We start from the raw sequence: 18,990 nt of genomic DNA, 5'->3' as shown, positions 1-18,990 counted from the left end.
GTAAGTGTCTTGCCCGAGGACACAATGACAGTGTTCATTTGTGGGAGCTGGAGTTGCACCGCCAACCTGTGAGTCAGTGACCAAACTGCGACCGCTCAACCAGTGATGTTTATGCCGAGAACGGGATTTGAACCACCAACCCTCGGATCAGTGGACAAAAACCCAACACTTATTAAAGAAACTAAAGTTCAAAGTTCAAAGTTAGTTTTATTGTCAGACGTGCAAAGGAATCGAACTGTCGTTTCTCTCTGTCCTGTGTGTAGAAAACGACTGGGAGCCAAAGGTCGCCATGTCAAAACGACATCAACGAAATAAAAATAAAACTAACAAAAAAAACTATTTTCTTTATTATTTGTCTTCAGAACTAAAATGAAAAAACAGATGATTTATTTTTTTCAGTTTTCGATTTTGTGTTTAAATGAATAATGGAAAAAACAGATAACGGCCGTTTCCGTGACTTAAACTGCGACGCCGGACTGAACCAGACTAGTTTAGACCTGGTTCAGTCCTGGTTTAGTCCTGGTTCAGTCCTGGTTTCAGTCCTGGTTTAGTTTAGTCCATGTCCTTTAGTCCTGGTTCAGTCCTGGGTTTAGGAGTCCTGGGTTTAGACAGTTTGGATTCAGTCCTGGTTCAGTCCTGGTTAGTCCTGGTTTAGAGTCCTGGTTCAGTCCTGGTTAAGTCCTGGTTTAGTCCTGGTTCAGTCCTGGTTTAACCTTTAGTCCTGGTTTCAGTCCTGGTTCAGTCCTGGTTAGTCCTGGTTTAGTCCTGGTTTAGTCCTGGGTTTAGAGTCCTGGATTCATCCTGGTTCAGTCCTGGTTTCTGGGTCCTGGTTTAAGTCCTTTAGTCCTGGTTCAGTCCTGGTTTCAGTCCTGGTTTAGTCCTGGTTCAGTCCTGGTTCAGTCCTGGTTCAGTCCTGGTTCCAGTCCTGTCCTGGTTAGACCTGGTTTAGAGTCCTGGAGTCCTGGTTCAGTCCTGGTTTCAGTTCTGTTTAGTCCTGGTTCAGTTCAGTCAGTCCTGGTTCAGTCCTGGTTCAGTCCTGGTTCAGTCCTGGTTTAGTCCTGGTTCAGTCCTGGTTTCAGTCCTGGTTTAGTCCTGGTTTAGTCCTGGTTCAGTCCAGTCCTGGTTCAGTCCTGGTTCAGTCCTGGTTTCCAGTTTAGTCCTGGTTCCGGTTAGTCCTGGTTTAGTCCTGGTTCAGTCCTGGTTCAGTCCTGGTTCAGTCCTGGTTCAGTCCTGGTTCAGTCCTGGTTCAGTCCTGGTTTAGTCCTGTCCTGGTTCAGTCCTGGTTTCAGTCCTGGTTCAGTCCTGGTTTAGAGTCCTGGTTTTCCTGGTTTAGTCCTGGTTTAGTCCTGTCCTGGTTTAGTCCTGGTTTAGTCCTGGTTTAGTCCTGTTTTCTCTCTCTTCTCACACGTTTAAGTCACTTGGTCTTGTTCCTGGTCTGGTTCAGCTCCGTGTTTTGCTTCTTTGATAAAAACACTGGTCTTTTTAGTCTCGGTCAGTGAGACTTCGCTGTGTCACTTCCCTCTTTGTGTTTGTTTTCCTGCTGCTGCTAAACATAGACAAACTCATGACCCAAACATGTGCTGCACACGGACACACAGGACCCACTGTTCTGCGAGTACTACAATATTCACGAGTACTACTACTATAAGAGCGTCAAAAAGTATCAAAAAACTGGATACTCATCTGAATAACTATACTAAACTACTAAAAAACTTCTAAATACTATGAAAAAGTCACATTCACACTGGTGGAAGAAGTATTTCATTTTGTTATTTAAGTAAAAATACAGACAATTATCAGGGAAAAGTAAAAATCTACTCAAGTAAAAGTATTTCTTGCAGATTTTGAGATCTTTTAAAGCTTCAAGTTTAGTGATTTTGACTTATGAAAGTGTTAAAAATAAACCCTCAGCCTTTTCAACACGTCTCACACAGTAATAAAAATATGTACCGTATTTTTCGGACTATAAGGTGCACTTTAAATTCTTTAATTTAAAAAAAAAATCGTCAGTGCGCCTTATGATCCGAAAAATACGGTACTTTTACTTTTCTGTCCTGTTCAAAATTATCAAGTCCGAGACCAAGCGCCTTCCAAGACCGAGACAAGACTGAGTCCAAACACGGTTGAGTCCAAAACAAGATCGAGACCAAGTGCTTTCAAGACCGAGATAAGACCAAGACAAGACCGAGTCCAAACGCAATCTGAGACAAGACAGAGTCCAAGGGCCTTCAAGACCGAGACAAGACCGAGTCCAAGGACCTTCAAGACCGAGACAAGACCGAGTCCAAGGACCTTCAAGACCGAGACAAGACCGAGTCCAAGGACCTTCAAGACCGAGACAAGACCGAGTTCAAACACGGTTGAGTCTGAGACAAGACCGAGACCAAACATGGTCAAGTCCGAGACGAGAGTCCAAACGTGGTTGAGTCGGAGACAAGACCGAGAGAAAGCACCTTCAAGACCGAGTCCAAGCGCCTTCAAGACCGAGACAAGACCGAGTCCAAACACGGTTGAGTCCGAGACGAGAGTCCAAACACGGTCGAGTCCGAGACAAGACCGAGTCCAAACACGGTCGAGTCCGAGACAAGACCGAGTCCAAACACGGTCGAGTCCGAGACAAGACCGAGTCCAAGCTCGTTCAAGACTGAGACAAGACTGAGTTTAAACACGGTCAAATCCGAGACAAGACGAGACCAAGCTCCTTCAAGCCGAGACAAGACTGAGTCAACCGGTCGAGTCCGAGACAAGACCGAGTCCAAACACGGTTGAGTCCGAGACAAGACCGAGTCCAAACACGGTCGAGTCCGAGACAAGACCGAGTCCAAGCGCCTTCAAGACTGAGACAAGACCGAGTCCAAACACGGTCGAGTCCGAGACAAGACGAGTCCAAGCTCCTTCAAGACTGAGACAAGACCGAGTCCAAACACGGTCGAGTCCGAGACAAGACCGAGTCCAAACACGGTCGAGTCCGAGACAAGACCGAGTCCAAACACAGTCGAGTTCGAGACAAAGACCGAGTCCAAGCGTTCAAGACTGAGACAAGACTGAGTTTAAACACGGTCAAATCCGAGACAAGACCGAGACCAAGACTCCTTCAAGTCCGAGACAAGACCGAGTCCAAGCTCTTCAAGACCGAGACAAGACCGAGTCCAAACACGATCAAATCCGAGACGAGACAAGACACGAGTCCAAACGAGTCCGAGAGACGAAGTCCGTCCAAGACAAGACCGAGTCCAAACACAGTCGAGTCTGAGACAAGACCAAGACCAAGCACCTTCAAGACCAAGACAAGACTGAGTCCAAAAACGGTCAAGTCCGAGACAAGACCGTGTCCAAGCTCCCTCAAGACCGAGACAAGACCAAGACCAAACACGGTTTAGTCCGAGACGAGACCAAGACTGTAAAAAATCGGTCTCGAGGCTGATCTCTAGACCAAGACCGGTCTCGAGTTCTACGAGACTAGATTACATGGGAAAATAAAAGAAAATATTACGATTTAAAGTTGAAAATCACATTTTATTGTCTCAAAAAAAGTTTGTTTTTATGATCATCGTTGAACTGGACTCGGTCGTGAGTCGAGTATCAAGTCTGTTCCTCGAAAACAAGTTTGATATTTAGTTCTGTGACAACACCAGCCTGTTATTAAAGGATTTTATTTTAATTATAGTGCAGTTTCAATGTCCTCGTCGTAAAATACTATGCCACTTTTGTGCCTGAGATGTTCCGCAGTATGGCATTAAACTTACAGTATCATAAGGTAATTTAAGTTTAATGCCATACTGTGAAACATTTCCATACTCTCCATCAGGAAAGTTACAATTTTAAACACATAAACAAGACAGACGTTTAATAAGTTTAATAAAACCAAAATGAAAAATTCAGTTTTCGATTTTGTGTTTAAATGAAAAATGGAAAAAACGGATAACAGCCATTTCCCGTTTACGTGACTTAAACTGTGATGCCGAACTGAGCCACGTCTGAACCAGGACTGAACCAGAACTAAACCAAGTCTGAACCAGGTCTGAACCAGGTCTGAACCAGGTCTGAACAAGGTCTGAACCAGGACTAAACCAGGTCTGAACCAGGTCTGAACCAGAACTAAACCAGGTCTGAACCAGGACTAAACCAGGACTGAAACAAGTTGGAACCAGGACTAAACCAGGTCTGAACCAGGACTGAACCAGGACTGAACCAGGTCTGAACCAGGTCTGAACCAGGATTAAACCAGGACTGAACCAAGACTGAACCAGGTCTAAACCAGGTCTGAACGAGGACTAAACCAGAACTGAACCAGGACTGAACCACAGGTGAACCAGGTTTGAACCAGGACTAAACCAGGACTGAACCAGGTCTGAACCTAAAACCAGGACTAAACCAGGACTGAACCAGGAACCAGGACTGAACCAGGACTAAACCAAAGGACTAAACCAGGACTAAACCAGGAAAACCAGGACTGAAACCAGGACTAAACCAGGACTAAACCAGGACTGAACCAGGACTGAACCAGGACTAAACCAGGACTAAAACCAGGACTGAACCAGGACTAAACCAGGACTGAACCAAGACTAAACCAGGTCTGAACCAGGACTAAACCAGGACTGAACCAGGACTAAAACCAGGACTAAACCAGGACTAAACCAGGTCTGAACCAGAACATATGTATATACATCATAACATATAGACCGTTAAAGTCCACATATAGATCATGTCTGGATTTCAAAAACATGGGGCCTTTCAGATCCTGCACAGACGTCTTCATGTCCGACGCGCCGCTGATCCTGGAGATTTGACACACTTGGATCCAGATCAGGTTTAAAGCCCATTATGGGCCCGGCCCTGTTCCTGGAGCTGGAGCAGGTTTGGGCGTGTGTCCGGAGCCGTGAGGCTGCTGCTGTCGAACCGCGTCACGTCTTTGTCAAAGGCGTCGCTCGTCTATTTTCAGACGCCGCTGACTCACCCCCGAACTCGTTTATGAATGAGTAAAAATAGCTCCGATCGATACGCGGATCCTGAGACGCTGCGTTACCGACACACGGCGCTTTAAAGCTCTAAAGACCTGGTTTAATCCTAGTTTAGTCCTGGTTTAAGTTTAACCTAGTTTAGTCCTGGTCCTGGTTTAGTCCTGGTTCCTAGTTTAGTCCTGGTTTAGTCCTGGTTTAGTTAGTCCTGGTTTAGTCCTGGTTTAATCCTGGTTTAGTTCTGGTTTAGTCCTGGTTTAGTCCTAGTTTCAGTCCTGGTTTAGTCCTGGTTTTCCTAGTTAGTCCTGGTTTAGTCCTAGTAGTTAGTCCTGGTTTAGACCTAGTTTAGTCCTGGTTCAGTTCCTGGTTTCAGTCCTGGTTTAGTTTAAGTTTAGTCCTAGTTTAGTCCTGGTTTAGTCCTGGTTTAGTTTTAGTCCTGGTTTAGTCCTGGTTTAGTCCTAGTTTAGTCCTGGTTTAGTCCTGGTTTAATCCTGGTTTAGTTTAGTCCTGGTTTAGTCCTGGTTTAGTTTAGTCCTGGTTTAGTCCTAGTTTAGTCCTAGTTTAGTCCTGGTTCAGTTCTGGTTCAGTCCTGGTTTAGTCCTGGTTTAGTCCTGGTTTAGTCCTAGTTTAGTCCTAGTTTAGTCCTGGTTTAGTCCTGGTTTAATCCTGGTTTAGTCCAAGTTTAGTCCTGGTTTAGACCTGGTTCAGTCCTGGTTTAGTCCAAGTTTAGTCCAAGTTTAGTCCTAGTTTAAACCTGGTTCAGTACTGGTTTAGTTCTGGTTTAATCCTGGTTTAGACCTGGTTCAGTCCTGGTTTAGACCTTGTTTAGTCCTGGTTTGGTCCTGGTTTAGTCTAAAGTTCCATATGTTTTAAACAGACCATGTATGAAACATGGAACAAAAATTATTTCCCAAATTTCAAAGACCCAAAAATCATGTAAATAAACTGATGTGTTTCATCATATCTTGTGTTATTCCATCTTTGAACTGTTGATGAAGGTGCGTGATTAAAAAAAAAAAAAAAGTATTTAAAATGATAAAAATTTGCTTGGAAGGACTGACATATTTTATAGAAATAGTTTCCTTTCATTTTGAAGTAATATTAAAGTATTCAGAAGAAAAAAGCGACAAATTATGCAAAATCATGCACCTTCTACTTCAGGAGTGTCCAAACGTTTTTCATCAAGGGCCACAGATCTAAACACAGACGAAGCAGAGGGACGATCGAGGGCCACAGACTGATGCTCTGTACAGTGAGTAACTGAAATGTGTCCATGTTTATCACGTTAGAATGAACCAGTCTTTATTCATGCTAAGATCATTAAAACCACACACTAAATGGTCACATTTTTCTATAGCGCTTTTCCACCTTCAAAACACTTTACAACAAGGAACCACTCACACATTCACACACCAGTGTACACGGTGGGTGAAGTGTCTTGCCCAAGGACACAACGACATTCATTCATCTGTGGGAGCTGGAATCACACCACCAACCTGTGGGTCAGTGGATCTGACCACTCAACCTGTGATGTTCATGTCGAGAGCTGGATTCAAACCAACAACCTTCAGATCAGTGGGCGAATGCTCCACCAACTGAACTACTGCCGCTCAATATTAAATACTGACTTCATCAAGGTAGAATTTCAAAAAACTTGCAGTAAAAAATTATTTTTTAATTGATGCAACGTAATTTGGGCCAATTCACCTGGAAGCCTGGGGGCCAAGAAAAATTTGTCTGAGGGCCGCATTTGGCCCCCGGGTCATAGTTTGGACATGCACCTTCTACTTGTTTGCACAATTTTCCCTCCGTTACTTTTCCCTCCGTTACCATGACGTTTCTTAATAAAAAATCAACCTTTTTTTCAACCTAATCTTGTACCATATGGTAGAAAACTATATGAAGCAAATATTCAAACCAGTTTGTTAAGGATATGTAAGTGAGAACCAAGAGTTATCACTGTTTGGATTTATTGACCAAAAAGTGCTGCATATTTCATTCCCTCCGTTACCGACATGAGTTTTTTTAAATTTTTTGTCAACAACTTGAAAGAATATCACAGGTTTAACTTGACCCTGTTGGAGTGTTAAAGGTTGTATAGAGGATTTTTTTAAGGGAAGAGAAATACAGCGACAGTCCTTGTGCACATTCAGAATCACTGTTGAAGTTTCCTGTCTAGAAGTAATTCAGCGACCGACGCGTCAGTTTTTAGACCCTTCGTCTGCTTCGGTCGCGCCATCGCTGGACGAGATCTCCAAGAATCACCTCAGTTTGTCTTTGCTCCTTTTCCTCTTCTCTTCTTCTTTCAGCGACCTCAAAAACCGACTTTCTTTTGCGGCGAACCGGTCGTGGATTCTCGTCCGCCGTCGCGACAAACTTTGTGCGAAATGCGAGGAAGCGACAGTTCGAAAAAGCCTCTAAGAACCGCTGCGTAAACCACGTAATCCCCGCGCTCCGACGAGTCAGTTATACTAGAGAGTTTGATTGACAACCTAACAGCCAATAGAAAATGAGGGAGCCTCGTTTTCTATTGGCTGATGTTTATCTGGCCTCAACACGTCCACAGATGATAGATTTTCGTTCTTTTTTTTTTTGGTCATCATAATTACAAAGCTGCTGCGTCTCTGTAATGGTATTTTAATCTTTCACTGACAGTTTGAAACTAAAATAAAATCCTCCATACAACCTTTAACTCTTTCCTACATTCTGATACTTTACTTATTTCAATAGTCCCTCGAGTTTCTGAATAAGAGACATTTGAATGTCAAAAATCTACCCCTGTTTCCCTCCGTTACCACTTGACCGGACACATTTCTGCACTTCCGGCTGTTGTGAAAAAGCTCTATTAAAAAAGATCAAGCATTTATTGATGACGCTATTGCAAAAAATTTAATTATGTACGTTAATTCAGTGATTTATTAATATTTATGATGCATTATTTCTTTTGTCACTGTCACAATACTAAACTGTTATATTCATTTCAATACTAAGGAAAAGGTTTGATACTTAAGACTGATTTCAGCGCCACAATAGTCCTCAAACAAAAGCATTGTGTTGTCATTACGTAATAATATTAGTTTCTTTAAAGGTTCTATATCGTACAAAACCGACTCTTGAGAGCTTTAAGCCGTCTTATAAAGCTGGTACTTCCTCAAAAACAGACCAGGAGTTGTGTTTCGTTTCTTTCACTCACGTTTGACTGATCCTTTATTATTAGTCAACGTCTACATTTCCAAAACTCTAAATTTAAAGTTATCAGCTCCTTTTGACTTTTTGTTTTGTTTAGACGAGATCAGTGATTCCAGGGCGTCTGCAAGGAGCCTCCAAGTTCTACTCCTAGTTTGGTCCTGGTTTAGTCTTGGTTTAGACCTGGTTTAGACCTGGTTCAGTCCTGGTTTAGACCTGGTTTAGCTCTGGTTTAGACCTAATTTAGTCCTGGTTCAGTCCTGGTTTAGACCTGGTTTAGCTCTGGTTTAGACCTAATTTAGTCCTGGTTCAGTCCTGGTTTAGACTTAGTCCTGGTTCAGCTCTGGTTTAGTTCTGGTTTAGTCCTGGTTTAGCTCTGGTTCAGTCCTAGTTTAGTCCTGGTTCAGTCTTGGTTCAGTCCTGGTTCAGTCTTGGTTCAGTCTTGGTTCAGTCCTGGTTTAGTCCTGGTTCAGTCTTGGTTCAGTCTTGGTTCAGTCCTGGTTCAGTCCTGGTTCAGTCTTGGTTCAGTCTTGGTTCAGTCCTGGTTTAGTCCTGGTTCAGTCCTGGTTCAGTCTTGGTTCAGTCTTGGTTCAGTCCTAGTTTAGTCCTGGTTCAGTCTTGGTTTAGTCCTGGTTCAGTCCTGGTTTAGTCCTGGTTCAGTCTTGGTTCAGTCTTGGTTTCAGTCCTGGTTTAGTCCTGGTTCAGTCTTGGTTCAGTCTTGGTTCAGTCCTGGTTTAGTCCTGGTTCAGTCCTGGTTCAGTCCTGGTTCAGTCTTGGTTCAGTCTTGGTTCAGTCTTGGTTCAGTCCTGGTTTAGTCCTGGTTTAGTCCTGGTTTAGTCCTGGTTCAGTCCTGGTTCAGTCCTGGTTCAGTCTTGGTTCAGTCTTGGTTCAGTCCTGGTTTAGTCCTGGTTTAGTCCTGGTTCAGTCCTGGTTTAGTCCTGGTTTAGTCCATATATGGCGCATAATTTCAGCAGTTATTTTGATCTTATCTTAAAAGTTCTGCAATATTCGTGTCATATTTTACATTTTAAATACACTAATATTGAAATGTAACAAATTTATTTGAAATGAGAATAAAAAGTCATAAATAACACATTAAAGTTTTAAAATCACTTGTCCAACAGTGTGAACTTAATCCTGAAAATTTCAAAACTCTAAATTTAAAGTTACCAGCTCCTTTTGACTTTTTGTTTTGACGAGATCGACAGTTCCAGAGCTGAAATCACTGAACCAGACCAGGACCAGACCAGGACCAGGACTGAGACCAGGACCAGACCAGGACCAATCCAGAACTAAGACCAGGACTAAGACAGGGACTGAGACTGGGGCCAGACCAGGACCAGACCAGGACTAAGACCAGAAATGAGACCAGAAATGAGACCGGAACTGAGACTGGGACCAAGACCAGGACTGGGACCAGGACCAGACCAGAATTAAGACAGGGACTGAGACCGGTACCAGACAGGGACCAGACCAGAACTAAGACCGGGACTAAGACAGGGACTGAGACCGGGACCAGACCAGAACTAAGACCGGGACAGAGATGAGGACTGAGACCAGGACCAGACCGGGACTAAGACCAGAAATGAGACCAGAAATGAGACCGGAACTGAGACCAGCTTAGTCCTGGTTCAGTCCTGGTTCAGTCCTGGTTCAGTCTTGGTTTAGTCCTGGTTTAGTCCTGGTTCACTCCAGTTTTCAATTAAACACAAAATCGAAAACTGAAGAAACCAAATTGATATCCGTTTTTTTTTTTTCATTTTGATTTTGGACACAAATAAAGAAGAAAATTGTATTTTTTTTCATTTTCTTATTTACACACAGATTAATACGTGTGAATGAAACACAAAAACACAACTCCAGGTCTGTTTTTGATGAGAAAACGACATTATAAAATCTAAAAATCAGAAAATCAGAATCAAAAAATAGCGTAATTGTAATTTTTTTCCATTAGTATCAATCAGTATCTGGCATTAGTATAATTCTTAATATTGTGTTGCATATTTTATTCACTCTTTTGTCACATTTTTTGGATATATTCTCGCCGTAGACGCCCTGAGACAATCTGACAAAACCCTGGCTGCCGACCTGCGAACACAACTTCAAAATTCACCAATCCATCACCAAAAAAAACAAACAAACAAAAAAAAACAACATTCAGATGAGAACAGGAAGCGTTGGCAAACAGGAGATTAAACGCCGGTAATTCACAGTGACCTCGGAAAACCTCTGCGTCATTTCTCCGTTAGAGTCTCGTATTAGTCTAAGATCACGTTTATAATCACGTAAATAAATCGTAATTATAAAATAGAGAAGTGAAACGGAGCAGGACGAGCCGTAAATCTTTAAAATGAGAATATATGACATCACAAGGTGGAACAGAGTGTTAAAATGTCAGACTGAACCAGGACTGAACCAGGACTAAACCAGGACTAAACCAGGACTGAACCAGGACTGAACCAGGACTAAACCAGGACTGAACCAAGACTGAACCAGGACTAAAACTGGACTAAAACAGGACTAAACCAGGACTGAACCAGGACTGAACCAGGTCTAAACCAGGACTGAACCAGGTCTAAACCAGGACTAAACCAGGACTAAACCAGGACTAAACCAGGACTAAACCAGGACTGAACCAGGACTGAACCAGGACTAAACCAGGACTAAACCAGGACTGAACCAGGACTAAACCAGGACTAAACCAGGACTAAACCAAGACTGAACCAGGACTAAACCAGGACTGAACCAAGACTGAACCAGGACTAAACTAGGACTGAACCAAGACTAAACAAGGTCTAAACCAGGACTAAACCAGAAATAAACTAGGACTAAACCAGGACTAAACCAGGACTGAACCAGGACTAAACCAGAGCTAAAGCAGGACTAAACCAGGACTAAACCAGGTCTGAACCAGGACTAAACCAGGACTAAACCAGGTCTAAACCAGGTCTGAACCAGGACTGAAACCAGGACTAAACCAGGTCTGAACCAGGACTAAACCAGGACTGAACCAGGACTAAACCAGGACTAAACCAGGACTAAACCAGGTCTAAACCAGGTCTGAACCAGGACTGAACCAGGACTAAACCAGGACTGAACCAGGACTAACCAGGACTAAACCAGGTCTAAACCAGGACTGAACCAGGACTAAACCAGGACTAAACCAGGTCTAAACCAGGTCTGAACCAGGACTGAACCAGGACTAAACCAGGACTGAACCAGGACTAAACCAGGACTAAACCAGGACTAAACCAGGTCTAAACCAGGTCTAAACCAGGACTAAACCAGGTCTGAACCAGGACTAAACCAGGTCTAAACCAGGTCTGAACCAGGATTAAACCAGGACTGAACCAGGACTGAGACCAGGACCAGACCAGGACTGAGACAGGGACTGAGACCGGGACCAGACCAGAACTAAGACCAGAAATGAGACTGGAACTGAGACTGGGACCAAGACCAGAACTAAGACCAGGACTAAGACCGGGACCAGACCAGAACTAAGACCAGGACTGAGACCAGGACCAGACCGGGACCAGACCGTTAGAGTCCCGTATTAGTCTAAGATCACGTTTATAATCACGTAAATAAATCGTAATTATAAAATAGAGAAGTGAAACGGCGCTGGACGAGCCGTAAATCTTTAAAATGAGTTTTATTTCGACGGCAGCTTTGACACTTTGACTTATAATCTTTTTTTTTTTTTTATGTGTATTTTCCAGTAGCTTTAGGCGTTTATTTTACGATTGGGCTTTGTTCTTTCACACCTATTTTTCTGGGAAGTTATTTGATTACGGAGAAATTAGAATCGTTAAGGTGTCGTTATGTTGTTTTTAAAGTCGTATTTGAACTTTAGGTGATATTTGTTAATTTATTTGTGGTAAATTTATCAAGATTGAATCAGTATTTTTAGTATTTCGAGTAAAAATTTTAAACTGTGAAGATGCTGAACTTTTATATGGATGAATATGGACTAAACCAGGACTAAACCAGGACTAAAACAGGACTAAAACAGGACTAAAACAGGACTAAAAAACAGGACTGAACCAGGACTGAACCAGGACTAAACCAGGACTAACTAGGACTAAAACAGGACTAAACCAGGACTAAAACAGGACTAAACCAGGACTAAAACCAGGACTAAAACCAGGACTAAAACAGGACTAAAACAGGACTAAACCAGGACTAAACCAGGACTAAAACAGGACTAAACCAGACTAAACCAGGACTAAAACCAGGACTAAAACAGGAGGACTAAACCAGGACTAAACCAGGACTAAACCAGGACTAAAACAGGACTAAAACAGGACTAAACCAGGACTAAAACCAGGACTAAAACAGGACTAAAACAGGACTAAAACAGGACTAAAACAGGACTAAAACAGGACTAAAACAGGACTAAAACAGGACTAAACCAGGACTAAACCAGGACTAAAACAGGACTAAAACAGGACTAAAACAGGACTAAACCAGGACTAAACCAGGACTAAAACAGGACTAAACCAGGACTAAACCAGGACTAAAACAGGACTAAACCAGGACTAAAACAGGACTAAACCAGGACTGAACCAGGACTAAAACAGGACTAAAACAGGACTAAACCAGGACTAAAACAGGACTAAACCAGGACTGAACCAGGACTAAAACAGGACTAAACCAGGACTGAACCAGGACTAAAACAGGACTAAACCAGGACTAAACCAGGACTAAAACAGGACTGAACCAGGACTAAACCAGGACTGAACCAGGACTAAAACAGGACTAAAACAGGACTAAACCAGGACTAAACCAGGACTAAAACAGGACTAAACCAGGACTAAAACAGGACTAAACCAGGACTAAAACAGGACTAAACCAGGACTAAAACAGGACTAAAACAGGACTAAAACAGGACTAAAACAGGACTAAAACAGGACTAAACCAGGACTAAAACAGGACTAAAACAGGACTAAACCAGGACTAAAACAGGACTAAACCAGGACTAAACAGGACTAAAACAGGACTAAAACAGGACTAAACCAGGACTAAACAGGACTGAACCAGGACTAAACCAGAACTGAACCAGGACTAAAACAGGATTGAACCAGGACTAAAACAGGACTAAACCAGGACTAAAGCAGGACTGAACCAGGACTAAACCAGGACTAAACCAGGACTGAACCAGGACTAAACCAGGACTGAACCAGGACTAAACCAGGTCTGAACCAGGATTAAACCGGGACTGAACCAGGTCTAAAGCAGGACTAAACCAGGACTGAACCAGGATTAAACCAGGATTAAACCAGGACTGAACCAGGACTAAACCAAAATAAATAAATAAATAAATAAATACACCATGTACAGTTTTAGGATTATTTGATCATGTTTGCAGTTACAGTATCTTAATATTTACAGTTATATCATTTGGCCAATAGGTTTTCTTAAAAAGGGTGTTTTTTTGGGCCCTGAGACCAAACGGGGCCGAGTTGGGGTTGGTCCCTGTCGACTCGTGATGGTCAAAAATATAAGATAACAGGAAATAATAGTGAAAAAAAGGAAGCAAAAAACATAAAAACATCCTGAGGCCATTAAAAGATCAAAGGTACAAATTAAAATTCATGTTATGTTACTCAGAGGTGAGACCAAGTCGTTGTTTTGCAAGTCTCAAGTAAGTCTCAAGTCCGAGTCAAGTCTCAAGTCAAATACAGGCAAGTCCAAGTCGAGTCTCGAGTCACTGGCCCATAAGTCCAAGTCAAGTCCAAGTCAAGTCCAAGTCGTCTGCTTTGAGCTTCAAGTCATTTCAAGTCTTTAAACCAGCTTAGATTTGTTTCTATCTTTTCATTTTTATATAAATATTAAACTAAATTGTACTTAAAAATCACATTTTTCCTTTTTAAATGTCTTGACAAGATCAGAGTGTGAATCATTACGGCCAGAATAGAAATAATAAAGATTAAAAAGTGTTTAATTATAGTTATTTTGCCGTGTGTCTGCAGTGAAATAGAAGCATCATGTTCTATGTAGTTTCCTCTGTTTTACTGCATTGTACTGCATATTACTGTATATTACTGTATATTACTGTAGTACATTTGAGGATACTGCGTCACAGTACTTCAGTTTCATCCAGAGTTACACATAAAGAAGTGGGAGGGACATGTTCCAGTTTGTTCCTGTAAAACTTGGCACCACATTTATCAACTGTAAAGACAAAAGTATTTTAAAAAAGACATGTTTTTTTAGCCGAAGCATCAAGTTTTCTCAAGTTACAGAGCTCAAGTCCAAGTCAAGTCCCAAGTCAAATACAGGCAAGTCCAAGTCGAGTCTCGAGTCACTGGCCCATAAGTCCAAGTCAAGTCCAAGTCAAGTCCAAGTCGTCTGCTTTGAGCTTCAAGTCATTTCAAGTCTCAAGTACCAAACATAGCTTAGATTTGTTTCTATCTTTTCTTTTCTATATGAATATTAATCTAAATTGTACTTAAAAATCACATTTTTCCTTTTTAAATGACTTGACAAGATAATAGTGTGAATCATTACGGCCAGAATAGAAATAATAAAGATTTAAAAGTGTTTAATTATAGTTATTTTGTCGTATAATCTGCAGTGAAATAGAAGGATCATGTTCTATGGCGTTTCCTGTTTTACTGCATTGTTACTTATATTACTGTATATTACTGTATATTACTGCATATTACTGCATATTACTGCATATTACTGCATATTACTGCATATTACTGCATATAACTGTATATTACTGCATATTACTGTATATTACTGTATATTACTGTAGTACATTTGAGGATACTGCGTCACAGTACTTCAGTTTCATCCAGAGTTACACATAAAGAAGTGGGAGGGACATGTTCCAGTTTGTTCCTGTAAAACTTGGCACCACATTTATCAACTGTAAAGACAAAAGTATTTAAAATAAAATATATATTTTTGGAGAAGCATCAAGTTTTCTCAAGTTACAGAGCTCAAGTCCGAGTCAAATACAGACAAGTCCAAGTCGAGTCTCAAATCACTGGCCCATAAGTCCAAGTCAAGTCCAAGTCGTCTGCTTTGAGCTTCAAGTCACTTCAAGTCTTTAAAACAAAAAAGCACCAAGTACAGCTTCGGTTTGTTTCTATCTTTTATTTCAAGTTACAGAGCTCAAGTCCCGAGTCACTGACCTTCAAGTCCAAGTCGAGTCCCGAGTCTTAGTCCATTGTATCAAGTCAAGTCCTAAAAATAGTGACTCAAGTACCAATATCTCTCTGTTATGGCTTTTGTTTTGGTCTTTTCTGCACAAATCAAACCAAACCGCGCCATAAATCGATCATAAATATAAATTCACGCGTAATTAGCAGCTTGTAAACACACCAAAACCCACAACTCCCCCCCACCCACGGACTCACCTGAAACGGCAGGATGTTGTTGCTGTCCGCTCTGAACTCGTCCATCCAGCACGTCTTGGGTCCGAGGGGTCTGGGGAACTTCGGGGGCGCGATGACGCTCCCGGTGCCGTAGGGTTTTTTCATGGGCGAAATCGGGTTGAGGGGCGACGGCATCCCTCCCACCCCGACTCCCATCCCGACCCCGACCCCGACCCCCACCGCCCTCCTCGGGTCCCTGCCGTGCTGCATCCCGCTCCAGGGGTTGGACGGCGTGGCGCTCCAGTTCTGGTGGTTGTTATTCCAAGACGAGCCCGAGGACGACGAGGACGAAGACGACGACGAGCACGAGCCTTTGGAGACGCTGTGGTAGGACACGTTTCTCTGTGGGAAGCCCGGATTCGGACTCACCGGGGACCGCCTCTGCTGCTGCTGCTGCTGCTGCTGCTGCTGGGACTGCGGAGCCAAGCCGATCTGCGTAAAATTCCCCCCGAACACCGGATTGACGTGAGGGAAATTCTGGAAAAGCAAGTTCCCGTTCACAGAGGGCATGCCCGGGAAGTAGCTGTCCTCCACGGCGCTTCCAGTGGACCACGGGCTCCCGAATGAGGAGTTCGGGGAGGACAGGGATCCGCCGGTGTCCTGCGTTTGGAGCGGCTGGTGCGGGAAGCCCAAGCCGGGGAGGAGAGGCGACTCCATGGGCGATTTCTCTTTCCCACCGCCGGTCGACTCCGCGTCAGACGAGGACGCAGAGGAAGAGGTCGGCTCCAGGGAAGGGGTCGGGGTGGAGGGAGCAGGGTCCGTCTGGTCTTGCTGCTGCTGCTGCTGCTGCTGATGGTGAGTTTTATCCATCAATAAATCATCCTGCATGGTTTGTCGAGCTGGATGAGAGAGATACGAGGAGTTAATGTTGTTATTCACGAGATCATACGCGGGGTTTCTGCTGCTGCTGCTGCTGCTGCTGTAAAATCTGATCAACTGGGACAAGTCCGACAGCGAGATGACGTTGGACGGACCGGGCGACTGCAAAGCGAACGCGTGATCACCCATTGAGAAGAATTTACGAAAGTAGGGGGGGAAAACTACCGACTCGAACTTCTACAAAAGCCAACCATAGACGTGGGAATCCGCAAAACGACACGCGGGGAGAGGACTCGGAGGCATACGGCTTTTCCCCAAAACGGACTCGCCGCCACGTCTCGCTTTTTTCGCTTTTCTCTTCCCTTCCACGCAAGAGCCGAACAGCAAACTGATTCCACTGCCGTACGTGTGTGTGTGTTTTCGGCCAAAGCGCCACCCCTTACTTCATTTGCATACGTCAGTAAATATAGCTGTCCTTCAACGTGGTTAAAGGTGCGTTAACGTACCCATACGCACTCAAGTTTAGAAAAAAATACTAAAAAATAAATAAATAAATAAATTAAAAAACGTTTTTACGCACGGGGTTTTTGTGACATTTGTCTCTTTTTACATCTTTTATTTTTTATTTTTAATTTTTAATTTTTTAACACTTGTCTCTTTTTATCTTTTTTAGAATTTTTTATATAGAATTTTTTTACATTTGTCTTTTTGTCTCTTTTTTAGATTTTTTTTTATTTAGAATTTTTTGACAGTTGTCTCTTTTTTAGATTTTTTTTTTATTTAGAATTTTTTGACACTTGTCTCTTTTTGTCTCTTTTTTTAAAGAATTTTTTTGACACTTGTCTCTTTTTTAGAATTTTTTATTTAGAATTTTTTGACACTTGTCTCTTTTTGTCTCTTTTTTTTAGAAATTTTTATTTAGATTTTTTTTGACACTTGTCTCTTTTTTAGAATTTTTTATTTAGAATATTTTGACACTTGTCTCTTTTTATCTCTTTTTTAGAATTTTTTCTTCAGAATTTTTTGATATTTGTCTCTTTTTGTCTCTTTTTTTAGAATTTTTTATTTTGAATTTTTTGACACTTGTCTCTTTTTGTCTGTTTTTTTTTTTTTTTTGTTTTTTTTTTTGGAATTTTTTATTTAGAATATTTTGACACTTGTCTCTTTTTGTCTCTTTTTTAGAATTTTTTTATTTAGAAATTTTTGACACTTGTCTCTTTTTATCTCTTTTTTAGAATGTTTTATTTAGAATATTTTGACACTTGTCTCTTTTTTTCTCTTTTTTAGAATTTTTTGACACTTGTCTCTTTTTGTCTCTTTTTTAGAATTTTTTATTTAGAATTTTTTATTTATTTTTTTTAACTTTTGTCTCTTTTTACGTGTGTTTTCGGCCAAAGCACCACCCCTTACTTCATTTGCATACGTCAGTAAATGTATCTGTCCTTCAACGTGGTTAAAGGTGCATTATCTTACCAATACGCACTCAAATTTAGAAAAAAATACCAAAAAAAAACCTTAGCCAATCGCTTTTACGCACGGGGTTTTTGTGCGTAAAAATGCTACCAGCTAAGAAGTACACGCGTGAAGTCCTCCCAATTCACACAAATCCTCTAAAACCGCTCCGCGTGTCGTGTTCTACGCGTGCTGAAGTGTCCCACAACACAAACCCTGCGCAGTTTGCTGAAGCATTTAGCAGCGCACACAGACTCTGCCCTAGATCCGCATTGACTCACAGCTGGAAACGAAACAAACTGTTCCTAGACTAATATTTGACGTAACTCCTCACGCTCCTATCACCAAAAACTCTCCATTCAAATGAGGCCAATCGCTAAAAACGCAAAATAACTTCATAGTAACGCAAATAAGATCGTTTTTTTTTTTTTTTTACAACCTCGCATCGGGTTTATCGGCCAAAATGCAAAGCTCGTGCAATTTAAATGAACAGTTTTCGTGCCGGGAATGATTAATAATTTTGTAGTTTAAGCTTTGAAGTATCCCAAATGCAACTACACATCTTTGGTTATAAGTATTATGTGAGTATTTCTAATAAAACTCACGCTTTGGTGAGCTAAAGGCTGCACCAGGGCTACATTTTGACGCTGGAATTGACATGTTTTCACGGCACCTATAGGCTCAAACTTCGGAGTTATTCTCGAGCTGCATTGCACACCGCACCGCACCGCTTTAATCCCGGGTTTTCTCCTCCAAAGCGGTTCTTCCAAGGTCACCAAACCGGCGGAATGAGCGGGTTGTACGGGAGACAGCGACGCCGGTCAACGTGCCCCCCCTCCAAAAACGCCGGGCTGCCCCTCTCCCCCGTTCACCGCTCTGATCTGAGACATCCGATACATGTCACGGAGCCGTCTTGCCCCCGTAACCCCCCGGTATAATAATCCATATGCCCCTCCTGACAAGACGACAAACCGTGGACGTCCCCCTTTCTTTTCCCTTTTACGCGCAGGACATTTACCTTTTTCCTTCACCGTTTGGGGGGACTGTGTGGAAGAAAAAAAAAAAAAAAAAAAGAAAAAAGATATTCAGTTTGTGCCTCGACTGGCTCGGATATGACAACGCGCTACCCACAGCGCCGAGAGAGTCAGCAGTTGCCTCAACAGCTGATTGACTGCGGCGCATGGATG

The 18,990-nt window shown here is 42.4% G+C and overlaps 1 protein-coding gene across 2 annotated transcripts in view; it reads right to left on the bottom strand.

Moving 5' to 3' along the window:
- Positions 1-18,990, bottom strand: part of cpeb3 (cytoplasmic polyadenylation element binding protein 3) — a 214,335-nt gene that overhangs the window by 195,315 nt on the left and 30 nt on the right. The window contains exons 1-2 of one of the 2 annotated variants that reach the window (XM_055162839.1): positions 18,822-18,990; positions 15,515-16,371 (exon numbers count right to left, since the gene is read on the bottom strand). The exon at positions 18,822-18,990 is cut by the window's right edge and continues 30 nt beyond it. In XM_055162839.1, coding sequence (XP_055018814.1) covers positions 15,515-16,360 — 846 coding nt within the window. In that variant the 5' untranslated portion in view covers positions 16,361-16,371; positions 18,822-18,990. Of the gene's footprint in view, positions 1-15,514; positions 16,860-18,821 lie in introns of those variants that run through there. The other variant, XM_055162838.1, reaches the window with a different exon arrangement.

Source organism: Boleophthalmus pectinirostris, unplaced genomic scaffold, assembly GCF_026225935.1.
Source record: "Boleophthalmus pectinirostris isolate CB_2022bp ecotype Guang Dong unplaced genomic scaffold, ASM2622593v1 HiC_scaffold_5, whole genome shotgun sequence".
NCBI classification, from domain to species: Eukaryota; Metazoa; Chordata; class Actinopteri; order Gobiiformes; family Gobiidae; genus Boleophthalmus; species Boleophthalmus pectinirostris.
The sequence above is the reverse complement of the archived record's forward strand: the minus strand, read 5'-3'. Positions and strand labels throughout refer to the sequence as shown.